Genomic DNA, 26,396 nt, shown 5'->3' on the forward strand with positions numbered 1-26,396 from the left:
ATCGATTTCAACGATTTTCTCATATGCCTCAGCTTACTCATTGAATATTTGAATAAAAGTTTTTAAAAAATGGTCGCATGAGAATGAAAAACGGTTATAAAAGCAATTGCAATCCTACCCAAAACCAATTAATCCCCGCATATTTTAACAATGTTTTCTCAAAGCCGAATACCAGAGAATATAAAAAGTTTTGTAATATATGCTTGTGTCCAGCAAATTCTCTGCATGTATGGAAACGCATACATATTCTAATGTACGTATATCGAATGCATTTATACACATCTATATATATCTACGTATTTATTGACAAAGCGAAAATGAAAGCCCGAGAGCAATCGATAAGAACTGGGTTAATACAATCAGGCAAAGTAGCTGACTTATTTGGCCTGTCATAGAATATACGACTGCACTATTTTGTTGGAATGTTAGAAGAGTTAAGTTCACTACTATGGGAATGTGGAGTTCGCAACGAATCTATGCATTAGGGTGATGAAAAAAAATCGATATTTCTTTTTCTCGAAGTCCCAACGGAAATCATTAGTACGTAAAAAAAGGTAGTTTCCCCAAAATTTCCGCTCGTTTCCTTTTTCCATCTGTGTAAAGAACCACGACGAAAGACCCATGAATTATGCATTATCGTATGACGTTAATTTTGATGCACCTTAATATAATTCCAAGTGATAAAATCCGTGGTAAAATGATGTCGAAGGGTCTTTCATTCGTCCGTAGATTTCAAAAGAAGCAAACGTACTTTTCTGCATTGCCGCGAAGATAAATCAGAGGTTTTATCACTCTCCAACCTGAACTTTTCGTAACAGCCAATTTGCGCGTAGCACGAGTCAGCTCGAAGTACAAAATGCACGTGCATGCTTTAACCGGTTTCATCAAACTCAAGAAGGCTTTTGGTTCCTGCAGTAACCATGTTGGCTAAATAAAAAGTTCGATCTGTACTGCTGCAAAAACTTTGGATTGCGGTTAAGTTGTGCCCAGCATGCATATAGTATTTTTAGATGTGCACATTGCGGAAGTACTTGAAACACACAGACTGAAGTTGTAGCTCGCTGATGAACCCATCGAGTAAACATTTATTTCAGTACTGAAAGTTGAAGCTGGCGGTGGTAGAGACAATTATAAACAGCGGATCTACAGTTCAATTTTTGTTTTTCAAATTTTCCTTCCTTCTTTTTGATTAAGCTTAAGAAAAAGATTCTTTACTTTTGTAAATAGTTGTGCCCCAGATTTGCACACTTAGAATGACGCAGTTATTGGTAAGCGTTTTCAACATAAATGTAGAATGATGAGGAATAAGTAATCGACGCCCTTAAAGTGCACATCGCACTGATGTCACCGTTGAAATCGGGGTTAGCAATTGCATCGAAGAGGGGAAAAGTCAATCGAATCAATAAAATAAGTGACTGACCGAAATTCGGCAGTCTTTGATGAAATTTTGAACGGTTCGTCTCGAGGAAAATAAACCTCGAATCTGTAACCTTTTTAAATAAACTTATTGCTAACTTCTTGTAAAAGTATCGAGTTGGAGTTCAGCTATTTTTGGCCTTAATCCCTTGAACACTCGTCCTTGATAACTCGTCGTCCCTTCGTGACGGTCTTCGCGGACAAAACAAAATCAACGACGAAACACGGTTGAAATTTTTTAATTACCCCGATTTTGTTTAATCTTCGTTCATTCGAAACGAAAATACCCACTTTTTTCGTACTGTCGTTACAGCTCTCATTTTCAAAGCCACAATCAAGATAACTTTTTTATCAATAACAACAATTCTTCCAAGTTTGACGAAGAATTTACCACAGTAATGAAATCTTATTCTAATAATACTCCAATTATGAAAAATTTGTAGAATTCTAAAATTATGCTTGCACGAATGAAGTTTTTTTTCCAAACACTGAATGTGTGATTATTCCGTGACGGTTTGTCGCACGCAGGAATGGTTTGTCGATCTTGAAAAAGTCTACGTTCCTCATCTCATTGATTCCAGGATAAGTGAATGATAAAATAATTTCATTCGCTTAAAATACGTAACAAGTTCGTGGCTAAACAGTATTTCGTCGATATTCGGAATACACGTAAAACGTTAGTTTCCAACTAATCACTATCATCAGATACGATTGGGTCGAAAGAGCTACTCGAGCATTCAAATTATTTCTAAGAATATTATTCGCCTGATGTGCTTGAAATAATGAGGCAGGAATAGGGTGGGACAGAGAAAGAGGGAGTTATTTGGGTAGTTCTCGTCAACTTGGTGTAGAGTTAATGATTTGTCACAAGGTTGTGTTGACAGAACGGCCGCCAAGAGCGAAGAATCCGTGCAAATAACATTCCGAACTGTGGCTCGTTTGCTTCGAGACAAAAAGGCACATTTTCAAGGTGCGAACTCACGTACACGCCCTTTTCCTTCCAACAAACTTTTGTATGGATGATTTAATATATTATAATACATACACGGTAGGTACACTCCGTGTACCTACCTACCTACGTGAACATACAGTCAAGAGCCTGCATGTGGAGGTACACACTCGTATACCTCCACATGCATGATATAGACGAGCATACGAAGTCAAATATGTTATGCCATAGTGGAAAACATGATTCCACAATATGCTCGTCTGATATGCTGACTCTTAGCATATTTTATGCGGACTTTCATTCGGTATTCCTATATTTGAAGTATTCTGTTCGGGGCTATATCGATGGAAGAGTTTACTGAATTCGAGATATATTCATATACGCTTAAAAAAACAATGAGTTTGAAGCATTTTTTGTAATAGAAAAAAGATGCAATTATGACCAGCAGGTGTAGTCTGTAAAAGATACTTGAGACGTGCGAAAAGTCAATTTATAAACGAGTATGAGATTAATCAAAACTAGAGAATACTAAAAATGATAAATCTCAACGAAAATGATCCTTCGTGCTGGTCAACTGATTCGCATTCTTGAAAATTTTTAAATGTTACTCAACGTCGAATTTCGAATGAGGCGATCGGTGATGCTGAATTATCGGTGTTCTCGATTGTTTGCTTTTGGTCGAGTTGCAACGTAAAAAATGTTCGACATTTTTTTCAAAAACCACGACTGTTGCAGCGATAGAACGATGGTTTTTACCTTGAGTGTGCTTATGTCCTTGTATGATAGCGAAACTCATCGTGAGATTGAGAGGTGTGAATTGAAACCGTGAAGTTTATCCTGGATGGCTCAATAAATATGATTTTTGTTTTTATGATAATATTACATTTTTTCGATGTGACCAAGTACTGGTAATAATACCAGAGCATAAAGGATAAAGTGAGCAATCTCTCGGGTCGTTATCCACTGTCAAAGCTCGTGTAAGTATTGCCATGCACGGTTTATAAATAGGAAGCTATAACTTTATTTAATATTCTACTGCGTTACAACAAGTCGTCTAAAACGAGCTTTCCACAAAAACAGTGGCTGATTTGTTGAATTTTGACCTATCGAGAAATTCAAGATTTTTTCATCCCAGAAAAAATCATTTCTTCTTCCTTCTCGTTGTTGACGAGGGATCAATCGCCGAGAAATTGAATTGTAACGAAATTATGAAAATCTTGAAATCGAACCATGGATAGGGAAAAATATAGATACAAGTTCTGAACTCCAATTTTTATTTAACAAAATGAAGCAGAAGAAAAAGAAAAAATTGACGAGGAAAATTGTGCATCGATACAAGTAGGAAATGCCTGATGTGATTCGCGGTGAAACTCGCTTTCTTTCATTGCCTGCGATTATCATCACTTCAACGTATTTGTGTTTAAAGAAATGTTTTGAGTACAGAAAAATATTGAATGCGAAAGTTTTCTCATCATCAGCTACCACGCCACTTCCGGGGGTTCAAGGTATGTGCTTGATGGATCGATTTTTCGTTTTTACCCTTGATGCGAGCTAGAGCGTATTCATTATGGACGAATCGAAAAATGTTGTATGCATGAAACGTGCAGTGCGATGAATTGTATTGAGGCAAGATTTTTGAAAAAATCGTTTTACCTTTTTTTACATATTTTAAAAGTATGATACTCAAGGAATATACTGCCCAAAGGAAAACTCAAAAATATTGGATATTCGCGAAGTAATCGCATGTAATCAGAAATCACTGCAATCAATAGTTTTCACATATGTTGAAATAACTCTAAACGCCATTAATTCGGAACGATTTTTTCAAAAACTGCTCGTGTTGTAGCTCAAACATTTATCGAACGATCTGGATGAAATTTTGGGAGGTTACTCTCAGTAATATTATCGAAAAGATATACTTAGAAATTTGAAAAGGTAGCAGGTAAATGAATCATTTTTGGGATCGAATATATGTCGAAAAAATGGTCAAAAATTCGATCTTTTAAGTAAAGAGGCTCCCGAATATTCAATTTTGAATTTTGTCATAATTTTTTATGTACATCCTTCTCCTTGGTATGTCAGTGAACGAAATCAATCAGCTCAAATCAGTACGAAAGCATCAACAAATTTATTTTCTAAGTCTTTCAATATTCCACATTGCACAGTGTTTCTCTGTTTTAAAATTTCACATTTCCATTCACGGGCATTCTCATTTATGCATATCATGGATCACGGTACGAAGGAACTTACAATATTTTTTCGTCTTCGTGTAGGTATATAATTTTTATAGAAACGCAGACCGAGACGCAGACAGGAGCAGCTTCTTTTTGTAAGCAGAAATTCTGTGGGGTGGAATAAAACCCCTAATATATGAGGAACTCTATACATCTGCATGCTCCCCTTCGAGTTTATACTGCAGAGCACCTATCATTCTTTATGGAGGCTATTATAATGTGAGGAGAAGGTCAGTTTTACCCCAAGAGATCAGCGATTATTCCGTGGGCGTGTTTTACTCGCTCAATCGTTTGAAAAAAATCGCTACAGTTGATTCGAACGTGCTCGAAAACTTTTAAATTTACTAGATTACGATCTCCCGAATGACGCAGTCTTGGACAATGCGAACCTGCTTGAATGACCGCTCAGTCCAAAGCCTAAAATTGTGTTTTTATATAACTGCGCTAACCAATTGGATCTATGCATGTAAACTACAGTTGCATTGATTCATCGAATTTTCCGCATTTTCTTCTGGCTCTTGATCAGTTTCGGCGTTTTTGTAGGAAATATGGAAATTAGTGAAGTGGCGAAGCAGGGTGAGAATAAAGTCGTGCGAATAAACAAAATATAAAAAAAAATAAAAAACGGGTGGGGTTCAATACGTCGAATAACTGAATTGTAGAACGGTCGATATTTCGAAATTTTAAAAGTTGTGATATCAGTTTGGAGAAAAATAAATAATTCGAAATTCTTATTCCCGATCGACTATTCAGCAGATTGCGTGTTTAATCAAAAATTCATTCTTTGAATTCGTATTTACCCGAAAATATATATTTCAATAGTTTTCATTTCGAATGCAATTTTAACAGACCATCCGAATGTCAAAAGTTCATATTTTCGAATTCAAAATGGAGAGTAATTGTTTTACAGACAGGCCAGAATATAGAGTAGCAAAATTGGAGATCACCGGTCTGAGTAAGTGAGTGAGTGAGACGCGTGTATTTGGAGCTCCATACTGCATTTCTTTATTTTGATCGATCGACTTTCTAACGTTTCGCTAATTTGACTGTTCGACTTTTTGGTGTTTCAGTATTTCAACCTCAGTAATATTTGGGCTTTCGTTATTATATTTTCAAAATTGTGAATTTTCACAGTATCGCTGACTGTAATAATTTATTAATCGAAAGAGTGATAGTCGAATTTTCGCAAAATCGATATTTTACTCATCATCGTCCTATGGGCGATTGTTACATTCTATTTTCGATGTAAACGTTCTTCGAACCTTGCAGTTTCTGTTTTATTTATTTTGGGCATTCAAAGCTCTAGTCAAATCTATCCGTCTCCATATTATCATTCGAAGTTTATACACTCGAGATTTTAGCTGTTCGAAATTTTAGTCATTCCAACATTTGATCTCCACCCAAAAAACGTATCAAAAACATTATAATAAAAGAGCGTCCCACAGGGCAATTTGTTTTCAAAGCTATAAATAAAATGCCGTAGGCTTTTCTGGCCATATTCGCTCCAATTTCCATACTGTGTTCACTATTTTTATTTTTGGGTATTTCTTTATCCCCCATTTTTGATGGTTAGTTACTTTTTCGGTTGATATATACACACATACGTCTGTATATAGTATTTATGCATGTACACTGCTGAGACCGTCTTACCCAAGTGCGCAGAGTTTCGATCAACAGCAATCGGCGAGAATTCGCTTATGGCTCAGTCACCGCGCGGCAAGCGAGTGAAGCGGGTCGCGCTCGCTCCTCGACTCGCATCTCACAGCGTAATTCGTGCTTTGAAAACTACGATCAAAGAAATTTCGCAAAATCGGAATTACTATGAGGTTGTACTGAATTTTCTTGTCGACTGCATTGAAGAATTATGGGAAGTCAACGATGAGTGAAACACGTCAAAATATTGGTTCAATCGATAATAAATAAACGAGAAAAACAGTTTAATGAGTAACGCACATGAGCAAATGTTTATTTTATTATCATTTTTTATTTTTATATTAAAAAACGGATTGTACGATGCTAAAAACTGATAAGAAAGGAGCGTCGTGATTGAGTGATGTACTGTTTTGTTAAACTTTACGGACTAATGAGAAAATAAATGATAATACTTTGCAAGTGAAAATATAAGTTTAATAGATGTTAAATTAAATGAAAAATTTAAAAGGTAAATTATTCTTTGAGTGATTCAATTCATTACGAACACTATTCGAGAATTTCCTCCCCCATCGGAGAAAGCAAGAGTTTCGGCTGAGTATTGTGCAGCTTTACGATGAAATTGAATTTCCCTCGTGACACAGTGTTGAATAAATAACCGTGGGGAATTATTGCGTGCGACAAATTTCACAAGCATAATATTCATAATTCCGGGCTGGTAACCAAGGGCGCAACTGATCGATTGTAAACGGTTTAAAAAAAAGTGTTATTTGCACATTACAATCGAATATATCCGCGCGCACTTCCGATTTCGGAAAAAGCAACGTTCGATTTGGTGTTTTGTTTTTCGGTGGCAAGTTTTAAAAATGAATCAATCACGATAAGCTTTGATAAGGGAATTCATAATTAGCCGTGATCATTTCGATCATTTCTGCTAAAACTTCGACGGCAAGCCGTCTGAAAATTTGGAAAAATGTTCGATTCTTTTCCATCCTCGATTGACTACTCAAGAAATGAGCGAATTAGATAATCAGAGATTATTGTACGCCTTCACAAGTTTTCATTGTTCGCCGGTGAAAAGTATCAAAAAGTGCACTGAGAATGGAAAGAGCTTGAGCTCAATCGGACTGATGCGGCTCACGTGCTGATCGTCGGAGAATAATAATATCATGCGAAACAATCGTAAGTATTGTATCGTGAACCATTCCACGACGTAATGTAACGTGATGTTTTTTTTCTGTGTAAACGTCGTTCGCGTGTCTTGTAACTGTTGAATCAACACTTGCAGAGTCTTCAAAATTCTCTCAGTGACGATTTTTACATCTTTTGTAATGACGCCGTTCTCGTTCGTATCGCTTAAGCGCGACTATTAGAGTGGTACGAGCGTGTTATGGCTCATCCAAGCTTAATCCAGTTGTATCTACTTGTGCGAATAACAACAATCATTTATAAATCGCGTTCGAAGTGGAATATATTGTTCGAATGAAATGTTTCAGTGTTTGCGTGCAGCACAAAATACGAGCCCGGTCAGCAGTCAGATAAGACAGGTTACTTCAACATGGGAAAGAAAATCCAATAAAAGTACAACCAATGACTGCTATCTCGTTATGAAATTGTGGGTAGTAGTAACAGCTGTTTCGATCAGACACGCCAAAATTCATCGGATTCCACAAATTTCGTTGCCGCTACTAGAAAAAAAAACTTTCTGAGACAGGAATTCGTGGAATGGTTTCCAAGAGAATGATTTTTATTGAACCATTGATTATTTGTCGGTTAGAATTTCGAACATAGACGTAATAATAAGGCGCCAGGAAAAACATTCTTTTTAGTGGTTTGTAAAAAAACGAGTCGATTGATTTTCATATTTGTTGAAAAATACAAATTGAATCGTAATGATTCAATCTCAAAATGAAATATCTTTTCTCTTTAGTAATCATAAATCTTATCGATTAAAAAATTTTTACGAAGCTAATAAATAAGACGACCATTTTATTAGCCTGTTTCAATTTCAAAACATATAAATAAAGAGAAATGGAGCAGTAGCTTTTACGAGTGTCGGCAATTCAGTTACAGATGTTGCAGTTGGCGAGTATACTGTGTACGAATTATGCGAAAAACACTATCTTTAGAATTTGGTCGTAGTTAGAACGTAACGGAGTTTTCGGGAGTTTATATTTTATCATTTTCTCCAAGAGCTCACGCTCAATCGAAGTTAAAAGAACAAAAATATCCACCGGTTGCTGTGGAGTATGGACATGAAATTAGATCTTTCTCTCTCTTCTTCTTCTTCATTTTCTTTTTTTAGACGCTCTTCTTCATGCTCCTAAGTTATGACAAAGAAGGAGTGTTTTGTTGGCTCACGATCCAGTGCAGTTTGTTTTGATAGGTGCACACTTTGGAATATGAATACGTGTGTTTAATTTAGTCCTCCTATACATAAAATCCATTGAGAATTGTAGCACTTTTGCTTCACTCTGTATATTTTAATGGTCATTCATAGGGTTGATCTAACTCATTAACTGATTAGTAAAACTTGAAAAGTTCCCATTTGTTGTCATCATTTCCCAAGTTCACGAGCATACGTTTTTCTCAAAATAATCACAGATTTTTAAAAATAATATTTTCGTTAAATCGTTCCCGAAATATTTAACGCGCATGTACCCTTTTCTAGGAGATTATTTACTGTGTTTTTTTGGTAAGTTTTTACAAAATAAAACAAAAAAGCAGTTATTTTTGTTGCCTAATTAAAATTTTGTTTCATCGAATTTTGTGAAAAAATTATTCCCCTATGTTTCTAACATTTTTTCCGGCGTAACAATTTTGAGAAAATTTCAATTTTTCATCATACTTTCTTTAAATAAATTGCTTAAACAATTGAAATAATTTTTATAAACAAATAGTGACAACATATTACCAATACATTACTTCTCGCAATGAATAATTTTTAAAAAATTTCATTTTTTGTAATTTGCATCAAATGTGTTTATTGTGCATGATTTTGAAAACAATTTTGGCAAATGTTGTTTTTCTGTCAAATATTGTTTAAATAAATTGTTTAAATTAATTAATTTTCCAAAAGTAATAACAAATTTGGGATCAGCGACGCAGAAAATCTTGGACATCATGTGTAATTTATAAATCAACTCTGAAATACTCCTCTCCATCACAAAATTTGAATACTCTAAAAATTTTTAATTTTATTTTAGCAATTTTACCGTTTATTTGCAATGGTGAGCCTAGAGAAGAAAAAACCAAACATATGCTTCGAAAGTACAAACATCGAGAATATGATTTATGCACTTTATCATTGGAAAATAATATGACAAGGCTTCCGAATCCTGGATTTAAAAAATAAGCGTACCCCAAAAATTCCCACTTTTTTGCTTTAATTTGCAAAATCCTAATAAAAAAAGGGGTTTTAGCAAAATTTTAATGACACCACTAAGAACAGCGACTTCAAAAGTAGTCGACGAGGTAGCTTACGAATTTTTTCAATTACGTTTTCATAGTGAATAATCCCCTAGAAGAAGATACATGTGAAAGGTGTCTTTTGGGCTGTTGTTCTAACGATGCGAACGAAATGAAGCATTAGTAAAATCAAGTCAAAAAAGTAATCACTTGAAAAATCCATGCAACTTTGTAAATGATACGGCAAACCACCTGACACTGATTTTGCGATCGATGAGGATCAAATCTCAGGATTGCGGGATATCGTCTTTCCTCTTTGTTGGGCTAGGGTTATTCATATAAGATTACGCGAACGAGCTTGACGAGTTTGCTTCACGATTCTCTCGATGCCTTGACTATTAAATCGATATAGATATATTCGACATGCCTTGCGTTCGAAAGAAGCTTTCGATCTCATTATATGACTCTACTGCTGAGTTCCCTCACCCTGTCAATCTTCATTGCCCACGTGCTGTTTAGATTTTGGAGAACAGAATGCGAGTAGAATAACAAAACTTTACTTTCCCTTGATGAAGTCCAATGAATCCGCCCGTGTGCGCGTTATTAATAAAACTTTTTATTTAAATTTATTGTGCAGTGTCAAGTCATCATCAGTCGTCATCTGCTTGAATTTACCATTTGTTTGAATTCAAAATAAATGTAGTTACAGTTGCAGACGAGTATTTTCGTTTCTGTAATAACGATCAAAAAATAAGGACAGTTTTCTGATGAATCGTCGTCGAAAGATTCAAGTTTCATTTTATTTTTTTATGCACCAAAAAAGGTTAACAATCTCACACGATCAGCTTATTACTGTACGAAGTGTAACCGCAAGTTCCTCCATGTCATATGTTTAAATATTGTCCTATTATATAACATTCGTTCGGGTTGATTTTACGATTAAACTGCATCGAGAGGATTTCGCATTTGCTTCATTCAACTTTCGATTAATTTTCATGAGTTAGCAAAAGCACGAAATTGCATTTTACTCGAACGTACTACGATCGTATGTTCGTTCGCTCACGGTTACGAAGGTAATGCTAATAAAAAAAATAGAGAAAAAAATATTTCACGGAATTCGCTCTTGTTGTAACCGTTTGCTATTTTATCATCGGGGTCGACCCTAGGGGTGGACGGCGATTTGGAAAATCAATTTCAACGGCATTGTGTCTGAAAATTTATCGTGACAAATACTGTAATAAAAATAATTGAAAACATTTTTGAGAGCAGGTTTTCGTAAGTGTTTATTAAAAAATTATGGAATATTTCGACGAGGTAGTGACAAAATAATGCAAATGATGTAATATATTGGAGGAGCACGGTAAAGCTCATGATTCGATAGGGCTCCCTCGAGAGAAGTAAATTTGAAAAGCGAATTCGATTTGTAAAAGCTTTTACCGCACCCCATAAGGGCTTTTCACTTATAGCCATAACGCGTTGGTTTTTTCTTCATTTTCATTAAATTCTCATTTATATATGAAATACGTGTGGGGCTTTTAAAGACGAGTGTAATAGAGCGCCGTGCGTATGCATGTATTCGACGTACGAATGAAGAGGACCATATCGATCGTCTTCGTCCATATCGTTTTGTTTTCGACAACAAAGGGGCGCCAGTCCATGTCTGTCTCAAAGGTAATGCCCTCATGAAAAAATATATTCGGATCCTTGGTCGTCTCTGGCGAACCCGTATTCAGATGAAAGACAAACACAATTTCTTTCACGAGAACGACCAAGAAAGTGCACAAAAAGAAGAATTTACGTCAATGGATAGCACTCGAATCAAAATTTCATCTCAAATTCAATCGTCGGGCTATGCTTAATGCCCTCGTCTCGAAATACTCGGATCAGTCGCCTCCTCCGTATACCCCGAGAACGACATTGTTTCTCCGAAAAAACAACTTTTATTTTCGTTATCTTGCTTCATTTATTCCTACTCGTTTTCGATCAAAAGTTTACAAGAGTAAACAAATTTTATTTACTCTTAACCGACGATCTTTTCATTTTGATCCGCTACAACAAATTGTGCAATTTTTTTTTTCGCCGTAAACAATTTTCCAAATGAAGCGAATCAATCGAAAACAACCGAAATTTCAGTTTTTTTTTTTAATTTCGTACACTGAGAAAAAAAAATGGTTGAATATCGGAGAAGTTGACTTCATTTAATTGCAATATTTTCGGAGAGAATAAATTTGCAGTTTGATCTAAAACTATTTTATTCACCTCGCATAATACCACATTTCGTTGTTCCAATCACTTTTTATTCTCAGTGTAGAAATAATTTGTACGCAAGATTAGAAATTTTGGATAATATTAAAAGTTTTTTCATACTTGAAATCGAAAGTGAGGCTTTAATCTGTGAAGTCTACGTAATATTGAGCAGATGAAAATGGTCGGTAATTTCGGACAATTAATTATTCACATCGATAGGATTCGCAGTCTGCATATTTATATTTATGCGATTTAACATCACAGATAACGTAATGACTGTACATAGAGGAGTCGATATAGTTCTTGCTCGTGAAGGTGTGCGAATCGCAAGGTCTTTACATGTTTCCTCCATTTATCGTTGTGATTGTCGGAGCCTGACGTCGACGATCGAAATCAACGCGCGAGGTCATCGAGCATGCGAATTTCGCGAGACCGGCATTATACGCCATTTGCACATGGAGCCTTTGAATAACATTTGATGACGTTGAACAAATTACCTCCTCCGTGTCAACTGCTACCCCGAAATTAATGCGTTCTGTTTCTCCGCAGTTTCGTACATCTATTTCTCGAGTGTACTTTGATGCTTTATTCGTTGTCTAGTTACGAAAACTTCAAAAGGTTGTTACAGTGCCGAATCGTAAGATCTTTATTTCAAATTCAGAATAACCTCACGATATTGTAGTGTGTAGATGCGAAACAAACGGGCAGGGTTCGATAAGTCAAATAACCAAATTGTAGAACGGTCGATATTTCGAAATTTTTTTTACTCGAAAATCTACATTTCGATAGTTTTCATTTCGAATGCAATTTCAACAGACCATACGAATGTCAAAATTTCATATTTTCGAATTCAAAACGGAGAGTACATGTTTTATGGACGGACCGGAGTATACAGAATAGCAAAAAATCGAAAGTGAATTTTGAGAATCTATAAAAATTAGATATGCAGAAATAGTGATGGCTCGAAAAGGCGAAAGTCAAAATGGCGATGTTTGAAATTGGAGATCGCCAGTCTGAGTAGGTGCGAGTGAGTGAGACGCGTGTATTTTGAGCTCCGTTGCATTTTTTTATTGTGATCGGTTTCTAACGTTTCGTGTTTCAGTATTTCAACCTCAATAATATTTACTCTTTCGTTATTATATTTTCGGGTTTGTTAATATTCACAGTAATATTCACGATTGTAGTAATTTATGAATCGAAAGGCCGATAGTATTAGAATTTCGGAAAATCGATATTTTAGTCATTGTTTTGTGGGCGATTTTTACATTCTATTTTCGATGTAAACGTGTTTCGAACCTTGACGTTTCTATTTTATTTATTTTCGATATTCGAAGCTCCAGTCGAATTGATCTGTCTCCGCATTATCATTCGAAGTTTATAATAACTCGCGATTTTATATGTTCGAATTTTTGGTCATTCTAATATTTTATCCCCACCCAACTGCTGCTTTAATCTGCATATATGTTCTCATTAAAGTTTTTCGTTTTTTATGCTTTTTAATGACGTTTCCCGCGACGTTTGTAAATTATTCCGGGTGCGGAATTATCACCATGTGGTGCACGTGGTTTGGCATACTATCATCATAAACTGAGAATGCCATCTCGCATAATAGTTGACAGATATCTTGAAGCTCCAACGTCCTCCTCGCCGCACGGTCAGCTGTCGCGTCGTTAGTGGATGTTTCTCAATGGGACATCTCCGATTCTCAACTTGAAGTGCGCGTTAGAAGATTTGAAGAAGAGTCCAGTCCTTGGAAAGAATTGTAATAGGACATGTCAAGATGCTTTTTTCGATTATTTTAGCTCAGCTTGAAGTCTTGCGCGCAAAATCGTACTTGTACGACTCCGTGGAAGAGACTGCGTGTTGAAAAATGTCGAAAAATTGTAATATTACTCTGCATTGTAACCATTCTCTATCGAAATTAGACTAATCAGTATATTCAATCGAAGCGAATAAAATGATTGAGAATCTCTTGAAAAATTGATGGAAATTTCAACAGAATCTTCATAGCACCAACATTAGGGGTGAAATCGATTTTCTTACAGGCACCAAAGGCTGATGCGTGCGTGAAGTATTCGCGATAAGAAAGAGATTTTTTATTTGTTTTATTTATTACATTCTTGATATGTTCATTCAATCGATTTCGAATGAATATTGAACAGCCAGGTTATTATAATTCATTCGAAGGCTTGCTATTCGTCAAGTAAGCGTAATGACAAAGCAGAGTTGGCCAAGCAAGCGAGAAGAATCCTATAAATAATGGGTAGAATTAAGGTGGGAATCTTCATTAATTCCGGATGTCTTAGTCGTCTTACATTTTTATAGTTGGAGCACGTACAGTTATTTCGCATGAAGAATTCGGAGATTTTTCTTCACGAAAGTTCGTTTTGTTTTTTCATTTAGAAACGACTGCTATATCTGCTTGCTTTGGTCGAGAAGCCTTCTCCATTTTTCATCCCATCCAATCGAACATAACTCAATGAAATGCCAGCAACTTTTTCAATCAAGCGTAAAAAGAGATTTATCGAAGTATGCAAATTCTCTATTTTACTAAGCACTCGAATAACATGACTTTCCTGAAGATGCACCAACAACCATCGTTATTTAACTCAACAAACGTCGAATTTTGTCTATAATGAAATTATCCGGACAAGCGATCTCGTTTGAAAATTTCACATATTCTCATGCGCTCGGGCGAACCTTCTTTTGCTTGAAGTCCGTGAGGAAAGTTTTTGTTTGTCGTCTGAAAAAAGTTTCAGGTTGAAGTGAGAATACTTTCGAATATTGATGTCGTGTACTTCATGGCCGAAACCACCTTCGTGAAATTTATTACGGAGTTAGCACGATATTTTTCAGAGTTTGAGGATCAACTTTGAAAGTGGTAATTATTGAATTTTTATAGACTGGGTTATACCGTCGAGTCTATCCTACTGGCAAGTGCCGGAGCATCCAATTTACTGACTATTTTCCACAATGTTTTCAAACATCTCGATTTCACTTCTAACGTTGCGAGTGTTCATTTTTTTATCGCTTGGATCCTCGTCCACCATTCCACAGACCTTTCATCAACCCTCCGCACTATAATAATTTGCGGCATTAAGCCCCAACGGCCGCGTGTATCTAATTTTTTTTAGGATTTCTATGCCATTTCTACTGGCTTATAAGGTCCTGCTCCCATTGAGAGAATACGCCCTAAAAGTATTATCTCCTTTCTGAGCCACAAATCTTTGTGAGCTTATTTATTGAGTAAAATAACAGCGATGTTTCTTCATTTCACAACTATGTTAAACAGACGCTTTGTGATAAAAATATCTCAATCAATTAGGCGGAAACTCTCGTGAACGTTCCATTTCCAAGTGTGCTTCAATACAAAAAAAGGGAAATTGATAAATTATAGGAACATTTTTTACATGAAATCTGTGAAAAAATATTATTAAGCTCGCATGACTGATTCGGAACATTCAATGACTGGTAATTGATGGTGAGTAATCAACTCGTCGCAACTGTTTTTTATTTGCATTAACTAAGTGAAAAAAACAAAACAAATATAAAACTCGCGATTAAAATTTTCGGAGTGTCATTTTTCGAGGGAGAGGCCAAAAAGACGAAACATCGATTTCCACAAACTGCTTTTGCTCACCACTATAAATAGTCGTTAGTCAGGACATTCCGTAAAATTTATCGGCGAATTTCAAAATAGAGGGTTCACACGCTAAGACGTTTGGCTCCTTTTACTACGTCGGGTCATGTGATCCCACCCTTACGAATCAGAGTGTTGTCCAATTTTTGTTCGTTTTAATCCGATACATTGCTATGCATTGGGCATTTGAAAATCACGCGATTAGTTACAGTATACTAGTAACATTAGTTTTGTAAAAGGAACGCGATGTTGATGCACTGAGAAAAAAAATTTATTAAAACAACGAAATGTAGTATTATACGAGTTGGCAATGAAAAATATGATCATCGTGAGGTTAAACATGATTAAACGAATAAAATAGTTTTAGATTCAACTGTAGATTCATTCTCTCCGAAAACATTGCAGTTGAATGAAGAAAATTCTTCCAATAATAACATCAAATGCTATTGAATAGACAATTTTTTTTTTTTTTAGTATGGAAATAATGATTTGCAAAAAACCATTTTTTGAAATGGGACGAAAGCGTTGACCCTACGCTCCAACGACAAATTGTGAGTCGTATAATAGAGCTGGAAATAAGGCTTCGTGCTCAGGCGAAATTTTTATCCGACACGCATAGATCTTTCTCCATATGAGTCAAGACTCACGCTTTTGCTATCATTATTATCGTTTTTTTATCGGCCTTGCGCCTTTTATTTAACCTAAATCGCATAAGAGGCACGAACTCACACACGCCACAGAGTATTTTCGATTTTTCCTATGATTTCGCGTAAACGGTGCGTTGATGGCTGGAATAAAAATCAACGGAATTGGAACGGTGAGTATCGGTAGAGGCGTTGAGGTACTTTATACATTCATTTCTAGCGTGATGCGGTGCTCAATTAACGCTGAAAATACTCGCACGAAATTATTAATCAAGAGCTTGAAAGCATAATGAATTGTGAATCTTGACTCACTTATTCCTTTCTTTGGATGCTTGTGTGAACTAATTTTCGCTTGTTCTCGGATGATCCTTTGAAAAAATGAAAAAATATTTATTGAATACTATAGATCTATATGGATAAAGACTTGAAAATAGTGCGTAGAACTGTCGAAAATTTCGTGAAAATATATCCATTGAATGTAATCGACTGGAAATTTTTACCACGCGAGAGTTCAAACACTGTAACAAACCTGTGTAGGTGCAATAGCGTTGAAACTCTAGAGCTCTTTTCAAACGTATCTGTATAGAATTGCGGAGGGTTACACATGTAAACCGAACGATAAGTGGTCCCCAAAACAAGGGGGAAGATTTCGTTTGGGAGTTGGCTCCATTCGATAAGTCTATAGGAAATTAATTATCCAAGTGTCTGTCTACGATACTGTCATACAGTAGGGTGGCGCAAAAAAATCGACTATTTTTTTTTCAGAGTCTCCTATGAAAATATGTTAATTTATCATGTTTCAGGAGCCCCCTCCAAAAATCAGCTCAAAAAAATTTTTCCTAAAGGTCGCTCAAGATTTTTAAAAATTCCAAAAATAGTCAAAATTTGACTTTTTTTATTTAAAAATTTTTTTTGCTCCATACAGCGAAATTTTGTAACGAAAAAACCAATGAGTTTCTGAAATTTTTAACTCAAAATATTCATTCTAAAAGGTCGCTTAATATTCATTTTAATTTTTATATACTTAAATTTTATTGTTTCGAGCGACCTTTAAATATTCATATTGATTATCAATTTAAATTTTGAGTTCCAATTAGTAAGATAATCGATGAAAATGCACTACGAAACGGAAGAAAAATCGTATATAACAATGTAGGTAATAGACCAGAAACACGGAAATTTTTTTACCGGCGTAACAAATCGTGTTTGAGCCTGTGCTATTTTGCTTTCATTCAATTATAAAGTACTTGTTCACTTGTTCGCAAGGGTGACAGGTCAAAAGACCCTGAGACAAAATATCCCGTGCCAAAATATCCTAAGGAAAAATATCCTCGGACAAAATATCCTCGGATCAAAATATCCTCGGGTCAAAATATCCTGGTATAAAATATCCTGAGACAAATAATCCTCGGGTCAAAATAAATTGGTATAAAATATACTGGGACAAAATATCCAGGAGTCAAAATATCCTAATGACGTAATATCCTCGATTTGGAAATATCCTACACTTGTAAGACCGAATGTCTTGGATATTGAACCCTCCGTGTGTGTGTGCGTGCGTGCGTGTGTGCGCGCGCGCGCGCGTGTGTGTGTGTGTGTGTGTGTTCTACTTCCCTGCGTGCCCGCAAATTATGGAGGGTATTGTGTCTCATGATATTTAGTTCCGGGGATATTTTGACTCCCGGATATTGTGTCTCGAGATATTTCGTCCCGGGGATATTTTGACTCCCGGATATTGTGTCTTGGGATATTTCGTCCCGGGGATATTGTGTCCCAGGATATTTTGACCGGGATATTTTGACCCGGATATTTTGTCCTGGGACCTTTTGTCACGTAACCGTTCGCAAACAACAGTTCGAAGTATTTTTGTTGGTAAAATCTACTTGATAATTATTAAAACAAATTGTTCAAAACATCACTCAGTATTGTACCAAATTCACTCATTATGAGAGTCAATAAATGTTTTGATTAAACAGGCATGCTCTATTCATAATTACATTTTCTTTGCTAATTAGTTCTCGTAATTGTTTGAATTGTTTAAATAAAAATATCGACCTATTGTAAAATCATACCTTGTTACGTCAGATTTTTCCTCCATCTCATTGTGTATTTTTAACCATTATCTTACTTATTGAAAGTGAAAATTAAAATGAATAATCAATATAAATATATAAAGGTCTCTCGAAGCATCGAAAGCAAAGCGTATAAAAGATGAAATTAATTATGAGCGACCTTTTAAAATGAATATTTTCAGTTAAAAATTTCGGAAACTCATTGGTTTTTTCTGGAGAATGTTTCGGTGTATTAAAAACTTGAAATTTCGACTATTTTTGGAATTTTTAAAAATTTTGAGCGACCTTTAAAAATTTTTTTGTTGACTTGATTTTTGAAGGGGGCTCTTGAAATATGATAAATTAACATATTTTCATAGGAGACGCTGAAAAAAAAATAGTCGATTTTTTTTCGCCACCCTAGTCATACAGTGATCATGAGGCGCTGAAACGTCTTTTAGTGTCGATGATATACGTCTATGAGTATATCAAATATACCGTGTAAAGACTGCCATCGGTAAGCAAGCATTTTCAATTTCTCGTGTAGCAAAATGTAATGAAACAAACTGATTTTTTAAAACAAAAGACGGAATTTCTCATTGTATACTAAAACTAACTTGAAACTCGCATCGCGTTATGCCGTTTTCTCAATCCAACAATTTTTTTGTTTATTAGGAAGAATCGTGGACAGAAATTTGACGCAATTAAAAAATGAGCTTTAACAATTCGGTGCAACATCGTTATTCCACGACTTTCAGTAAATTCATCACTGCTTTTATTATTCACGTTTGTATACATTGAGGGAATAAAATGTATGCATGATAAACCTGACCCGGCTTTAATTACTGCAGCAAAGTATAGTGAGTTTAGAAATGGGCTGAAAAAAGTAATTGTACGTAAAGATTTGAATTCATTCGTCTGTACACATTTGGAGAATACGAGACGCTCAATTAAATTCAAACTTTTTCTAACATTCTAACATAACGCGATGATTTTCATGGAATACGTATACGTATTTTGGATGTTTATTGTGTTATTTATTCATTTGCTTATATAAAGGGGACACGGAGTCAAGAAGAGAAAAGCTCTAAGCATCTGAGATTTTATAATTTCCATAAAATTCAATTATATACCTGAACATACGAATTGAGCACCCTGGGAGCAGGAAATTGTATGAGAAGCGGTGCCACCATTCATGAATTCAGATTATTCTTGTGCAGGCTTGGATATTCGGTACAATAAAGAAGGGGTTAATGAAAATATAAGTACATTTACCGTTGGGATTATAACCCCTTAAAACTGAGCTTCACCGTGATGAATTTAAGGTAAAAAAACAATCTACCATACGTAGCGTTGTCACGATTTTTCGGTTATTTTGATAGCGTTACGAAAGCAGAGTTATGCGTTTTTTTTTTGAGAACTCTAAAGAGAGTTTTGAAAACCTTAAATATTTTTTATCGCAATCTTTATTGCGAAAAATTGTGGTATCGCTCTCAACATTGAAAAGCCTACAGTCAGCAATTTTTTTTATTCCATTAAAAATGCACGAAACTCCAGCAAACTCGTTCGAGCGTTATATTGCATTTATATAAAAAATTGTGCTGAACTGATATCAAAGAATAAGATAATTGATATTTCTACAGATCGTTTAATTTATGCCTTGCTACGTGATTTCGGTGAATATTCTACATTCAACGACTGAACGAACATTCAAACGTATGTACGTTCTGAGTTTTGTTTTGTTTTTTAATACCACAAGCCCGCAACAAGATCGTGAAACGTGTCGTATACCCACTCTTGACAAGTTAAATAAAGCGGTGAATGCCAATTTTCGCTTTGAGCTCGATGCTGACAATTAAATTAGTTCAGTATATTGTGTTATCGGAATCTGACCACATAATTATGAAATACAAAGTTTGTCGCTTTAACGACCCTAACGAAGCGTATTATTTTTGTCGTTGTTATTATATCACTGATGTCCATCGTTTAATGTTGTATGGTACAAAAGTCTAAATAATTAGAAATTGATGAAATTTGGTGATAATGTTCTTCAACATCAAGTGCGAAAACACAAATTTTTTCAAAATTTTCTTCTATACTTAGTTATCGAGTAATTACGCAATTAAAGCAGATTTCTTATGCCCGGAATGTATACCTATATATATGGAAATGCTAGGCTTATACACGTGAACTTTAGTGATCAATTACTCGATAACTGTACAGAAGAAAAATCTTAAAAAATTTGTATTGTCAAATTTGGCACTAAAGAATATATTCACCAAATTTTATAAAATTCTGATCATTTTGAAATTTTTTATATTTTTAGCATGGTTTAGCATGGCAACATTGTAAGCCTGTACCAAATATCCTTAAATAACAAGGGTCACGATAACTGAAACTCCAGCGCCACAACCGTCCGACTTATTGTGGGTCACTTACGTAACGAAACGTAGTGATCCACCAAAGTTATTACAGATTTAATTCGGGTGGGGATAAAATGTTAGAATGACTAAAAATTCGAGAAATAAAAATCTCGAGTTCATAAACTTCGAGTGATAACATAAAGACAGATCAATTTGACTAGAACTTTGAATGTCGAAAATAAATAAAGTAGAAACTTCAAGGTTCGAAGCACGCTTACATGTGAAATATTAACAATCTCGAAAATATAATAACGAAAGACTAAATATTATTGGGGTTGAAATACTGAAACACCAAAAAGTCGAACGGTCAAAATGGCGAAACTTTAGAAAGTCAACTGATCACAATAAAGAAATGCAATGGAGCTCAAAATACACGCGTCTTACTCACTCACCTACTCAGACTGGTGATCTCCAATTTCAAACATCGCCATTTTGACTTTCGCCTTTTCGAACCATCACTATTTCTGCATATCTAAGTTTTATGGATTCTCAAAATTCACTTTCGATTTTTTGCTATTCTGTATACTCCGGTCCGTCTATAAAACATGTACTCTCCATTTTAAATTCGCATATATGAACTTTTGACATTCGTATGGTCTGTTAAAATTGCATTCGAAATGAAAACTATCGAAATATATATTTTCGAGTATAAATATTAATTCAAAGAAGGAATATTCGATTAAACACGTAATCTGCTAAATAGTCGATCGGAGATAAGAATTTCAAATTACTTATTTTTCTCCAATCCGATATGACAACTTAAAAAATTTCGAAATATCGACCGTTCTACAATTTGATTATTTGAAAGATTGAACCCTACCCCGCGGTATAATGAAATTAAGATAGATTTGCAATCGTATTGCAGGCGGATTGGAAAAACCTTGATCAATATAGTTCTAAAAGAGTAGTAGAGAATTCGAAGCTCTAATGAATACAAACATTTCCAAAGTTATTTTCTCCCCCCATTCAATGTTATTTAAAATATGTCGATCGTCGACATAAGCCATTTCCCTATTGTCAAGAACTTTTCTAATGTATTTTCGATTTCTTGATTACAGATGGAAACCATGGAATCATGGAATAATTGGGGCGAGCCTTGAAAGCCACTAACAGCCTGGCTAACGCGGCTGCAAATAGAAGGAAAGCTTGAGACTGAAAAAAAAAACATCCTGGAAATGGACACTTTCGACGGGGAATTCCCGAAACGGGAATGGAACCAACGATTAAGCTTGCGTGGGAGTCGACGTAGTCATCAAGTAAGCGGAAACATGGTTGATTTATCTCTTGCAAAAATAGAGCATCGACGACAACACAAATGAATGACCCAGCAGGGCCCGTTTGTCGGCGAAACAGTCGCGTTGGGACCTTGAATCTTGGATTTTTTTTCCTTCACGAAATCTCTGACGATCTCGTTATAACTGAAAATAATTACATAATATCGTTTCATTATCCGAAACGTGATTATTGAAAATTGAATTAGCTCCAAAACGAATAAAAATATCAACCAAAAGTGTATTAAATATTGCGCTTGATTTTCGCAACGGGACTGACACCGGACCTCTGATAATGCAGTAGTTCAGTGTGTAAACTTGTGGAGCAACCCTCTTAGGCGATCGATTACAGAACGTGCGATAAGTTGATTAGACTCTCGTCGAGGTTCTCGTTGTCGTCATCATTGTCATAGTACGAACCATCCAAGTGGATGGCGAGCGTTCAACAGTGTTTAAATAATGGCCTTGATCTTTTGGCCAAACTATCTTCAAAATCCTTTGACGTAAAAACACATCCATATTCAGTATCGCACTTTTCACTGAATTTTTGAATAGAGTGACCGACGTTGGACTGACAATGAGTATGAAATTGTACGATCAAACGAGCCCGCCGAAGGCGGGCGAGGTTCAATCGTGATTATACAAAGACGTCTCGTTCGAAGATGATTATAAGTAGTAGCGTCTGCTATGCTCAAATCCACAACGCTTAGAGTAAAAATTTTTTGTTTCAATTGCGTTAGTCACCTTACCTGCGTTCGTTGACAGCAACGCATGCCCTTTGCTTTCATATTGTTTAGAGCCTTTCTTTATGATATTTAATTTTTAACGCAAAGTTCTGAAGATGAATACAGGGTATAGAAGCAGGGTATAGAATATTTGGGAGGGAGGTAATCATCTTCGAACGAGACGTCTTCGTATAATCACGATCGAACCTCGCCCGCCTTCGGCGGGCTCGTTTGATCGTACAATTATACTGTGACGTCTCGTTCTCGATGATTATAAGTAGAATTTTAAAGCACGTGTTAAAAATTGAATTCTTCCACTCAAAAAATTTTTATAACCTATATTTTCTTCAAAGTTTAATTTTTACATAAGTTGCTTATTAACTAAGAATAGATAATGCAAATGTTTCGTTTGGGTCTTGGATTGGTCTGTTATAAAATTTTGCAAAGGTTTTGGACTTTTCAGACCACCCCGCAACCCGTCTAATAGTATCAATACTAATACCCCTATTTATTGCTCTAGATATGGAAGCATGTTTTGCACTGTATGGCGAATAAATTGTCGTATCGACTCCCGCCTTTTCTAAAATATTCTTCATCCAATGGGATAAAGTTTGTGCCGTATAACTGGTTTGTACGGTTCAACATTGGAAATAAACAGATTTGTGTACTGTCCTCGAATACTTTGGGTACGCTCTATGTATTCGAGAAGCGTTTTTGCCGGACAAATGTTTTTTCTCTCATGAAAAAAAGGTGATACGAGATTCGGTTGATATTTCCCCGGCCTCGATGTCTTAATTAGCTCTGGTATTTTTATTTGAAGACCTGTCTTTGTTTCTTTGATATTATAAATATGAATAAGAGCCATTGTTTGTAGACGGTGAGCAGTAGTTAAAAGCAACAATAAAATTGTTTTCTCCGATAAATCTTTCAACTTCAAATCCTCTTTAGACGAAATTGTTTCGATATAGTCAAGAACAGGATCAACATCCCAAGTGGTTGCATATTTAGCTTTTGTTGGTTTTTGTTTGAAAACACCTCGCATAAACCTGTTTATTATTTCATCTTTTGAGAAACTTCCCGATACTATTAATGATATAGCAGCTCGGTCTGAATTAAGAGTGCCATAAGCTGCCCCTGCTTTAAAACGTTTTGTTAAAATTTGAATAATTTTAGACGTATCAGTATTAAATAAATCATAATTGTTGTCTTTAGTAAATAACCACCACTGTTTGAGGGAAGATTCGTATTGAATAATTGTTGATTCTGCAAGTGAATGTACTATAACCCCTGTTGCTTCACATGTGAGACCTTTTCTAAGGAAGGCTTGCTGGATAAGAAACCTGCCACCAGGGAAAGCTTCTGACTCAAGGGATGGGACTTCTCTCTGCAAGGGGATAATAGTAAATGTTTAGATGGCTTGAAAATAATCGGAGGTTTTTCAAGCAACGATTCGAACAGTGGATACCACAACTGGGTAGGCCAGTGTGGCACTACTACAACTCCAACAACATTGTCCACGATAAATTTTTCGAGAGTTGGTAAAATTAGCGCAAATGGAGGAAACGCATATGGTTTTTCTTTTTTCCACGAAATTGTGAATGCATCTACCCGAAATACATTTGGATTAGGAGATCTAGAACAAAACTTTTCTACTTTTTTGTTTGCATCTGTAGCAAAAAGATCAATAGTAAAGGGTCCAAATTTTTTATTTATTTCGTCAAAAGCTTCTTTAGATAATTCCCATTCCGTGTCAATATTTGTAATTCTTGAAGCTAAATTAGCATACACATTTTCTTTCGACGCAATATATGATGTCTGAATCCAAATTTTTTTTTTTTTGCACCATAACCACATTTGACGTGCTAGTTCGCTCAGAATTGGAAACTTGACTCCTCCGGTCTTATGCACATAAGTTATTGTTGTGGTGTTATCAATTCTCAAAAGTATTTCACAATTACTTAAATTACAGGCAAAACTTTCAAGAGCGAACAAGGCGGCCAAAAGTTCTAAGTAATTAATATGCTGTTTTTTTAATTTTATCATCCCACCAGCCATTTATTGATTGCCCCTCGCAGTGAGCGCCCCAACCTGTTAAAGAGGCGTCAGAAAAAATTTCGACTTTGTATTCCAAAGTTCTTATTGGATTCACCCCAATTTGGCTATTTATTTTCCACCATTGTAAATCTTCTTCTAATTTTTCACTAATGGTCATATGTTCTTCATAATTTCCATCATTTATGATTAACGCTACGAACTTTTCTCTCTCCATCATTTTACAATGAACGATACCGTAGGCGACAGCAGGACAAGCGGCATTGAGAACCCCTAGTAATTGGGCAAACATTCGGATTCTATACCTTGTTCCTATTCTAAATTTCTCTAACAGTTTTTTTATTTGAAGTTTTTTCTTGACTGTTAGTTCCAAACAATAATCAATAGAGTTGATAATAAAACCCAGAAATTTACATTTCCGTGATGGGACTAACGAGCTTTTCTTAGTGTTTATGACGAATCCGAGTTTTTTCAATAAATATTCCGTTTCTTTTACATTTTTCTGACAATTTCGGGAATCTTTTCCAATACATATTAATATATCATCAAGATATATTGTTGATAAGAAACCTTTACTTCTGAATACATTTACTACCGCCTTCATAACTTTGGTAAATACATACGGACTTGACGACGACCCAAACGGTAAACATGTAAACTGATACATTTGATTTTTAAACAAAAAACGTAAATATTTTCGGGATTCTGTGTCCACATTTACTAGGAAATATGCATCTTTAAGATCAAGCAAAGCCATGTAGGCCTGCGGAGATATTAAGTTTTTAACAGATCTAATATCCTCCATTTTAAAGTGAGGAGCTTTGATAAAGATGTTCAAATCTTTCAAATTCAAAATAAAACGTTTTGAACCATCTGATTTCGGCACTAAAAATATCTGGGATATGAATTGTCCAACAGACTCCTCACATTTTTCAATAGCATTTTTATATAATAATTGTTCTATTTCTCTTTCCATCATTTCAGTTTCTACATTATTCCATTTACGTTGTTCGGGAACTTTAAACTGTTTTGGGCATTTTTCGAAGCATATTTTATAATCTTCTACACAACCTTTGAGGAAAGAATCATTCGCAATTTTGTGCCATTCCATACTAAACAAACTCAGTCTTTCTGCAATATTTTTTACCTCATTTACTTCTTCGACGTGTCTCTCGATAACGCATTTTTGTCCCGATATGACTGAGTCGGACGATATAAGATTTTTGGTCTTGCTCGTACAAATTGTTTCCTGGGAAAGCCGCCCGTCTGTCTGTAAGGAACAGACGGGCGCTTCCAGTTTCCCGAGAATTGAGGTCGCATTGATACTTTTTTATCAGGAGCCTTGATATTTAAACAAGCCGCCTCAATTGTCTTGACTTCCTTAATTTGTTCTGCCAGCTTTTTCCATACAACCATTCGTCCGAGTGCGTGGTTTCGACTATTGATTTAAAACTTTTTTTCGTCATTGGAGTGATAAACGATTTTCTTCCCACAGATTGTTGATGAAAAATCTCCGCCAATAATTTCCCAGTATCTGACAAATACTCGATAAGTTTCAATTGATCAACCTCCGCGACCGAGTCATCGAGTAAGAGAGAAACAGCTGTGCCTAATGATACCAATGCAGTACCCACACATTCCTGTGTAAGAACAAAATGTTCGTCCCGCTTCTTTGCAATGTCTGTC

General features: G+C 35.5%; 1 protein-coding gene across 2 annotated transcripts in view; it reads left to right on the forward strand.

The window, feature by feature from the left end:
* The first annotated feature begins 6,324 nt into the window (after positions 1-6,324).
* LOC122419518 (adenylate cyclase type 6) overlaps positions 6,325-26,396 on the forward strand; it is a 106,744-nt gene continuing 86,672 nt past the window's right edge. For both annotated transcript variants that reach the window (XM_043434161.1, XM_043434151.1), the window contains exons 1-2: positions 6,325-7,431; positions 21,721-21,918. In XM_043434161.1, the coding sequence (XP_043290096.1) occupies positions 21,838-21,918 (81 nt within the window). In that variant the 5' untranslated portion in view covers positions 6,325-7,431; positions 21,721-21,837. The remainder of the gene's footprint in view (positions 7,432-21,720; positions 21,919-26,396) is intronic.

This window comes from Venturia canescens, chromosome 1 (assembly GCF_019457755.1).
Source record: "Venturia canescens isolate UGA chromosome 1, ASM1945775v1, whole genome shotgun sequence".
Classification (NCBI taxonomy): Eukaryota; Metazoa; Arthropoda; class Insecta; order Hymenoptera; family Ichneumonidae; genus Venturia; species Venturia canescens.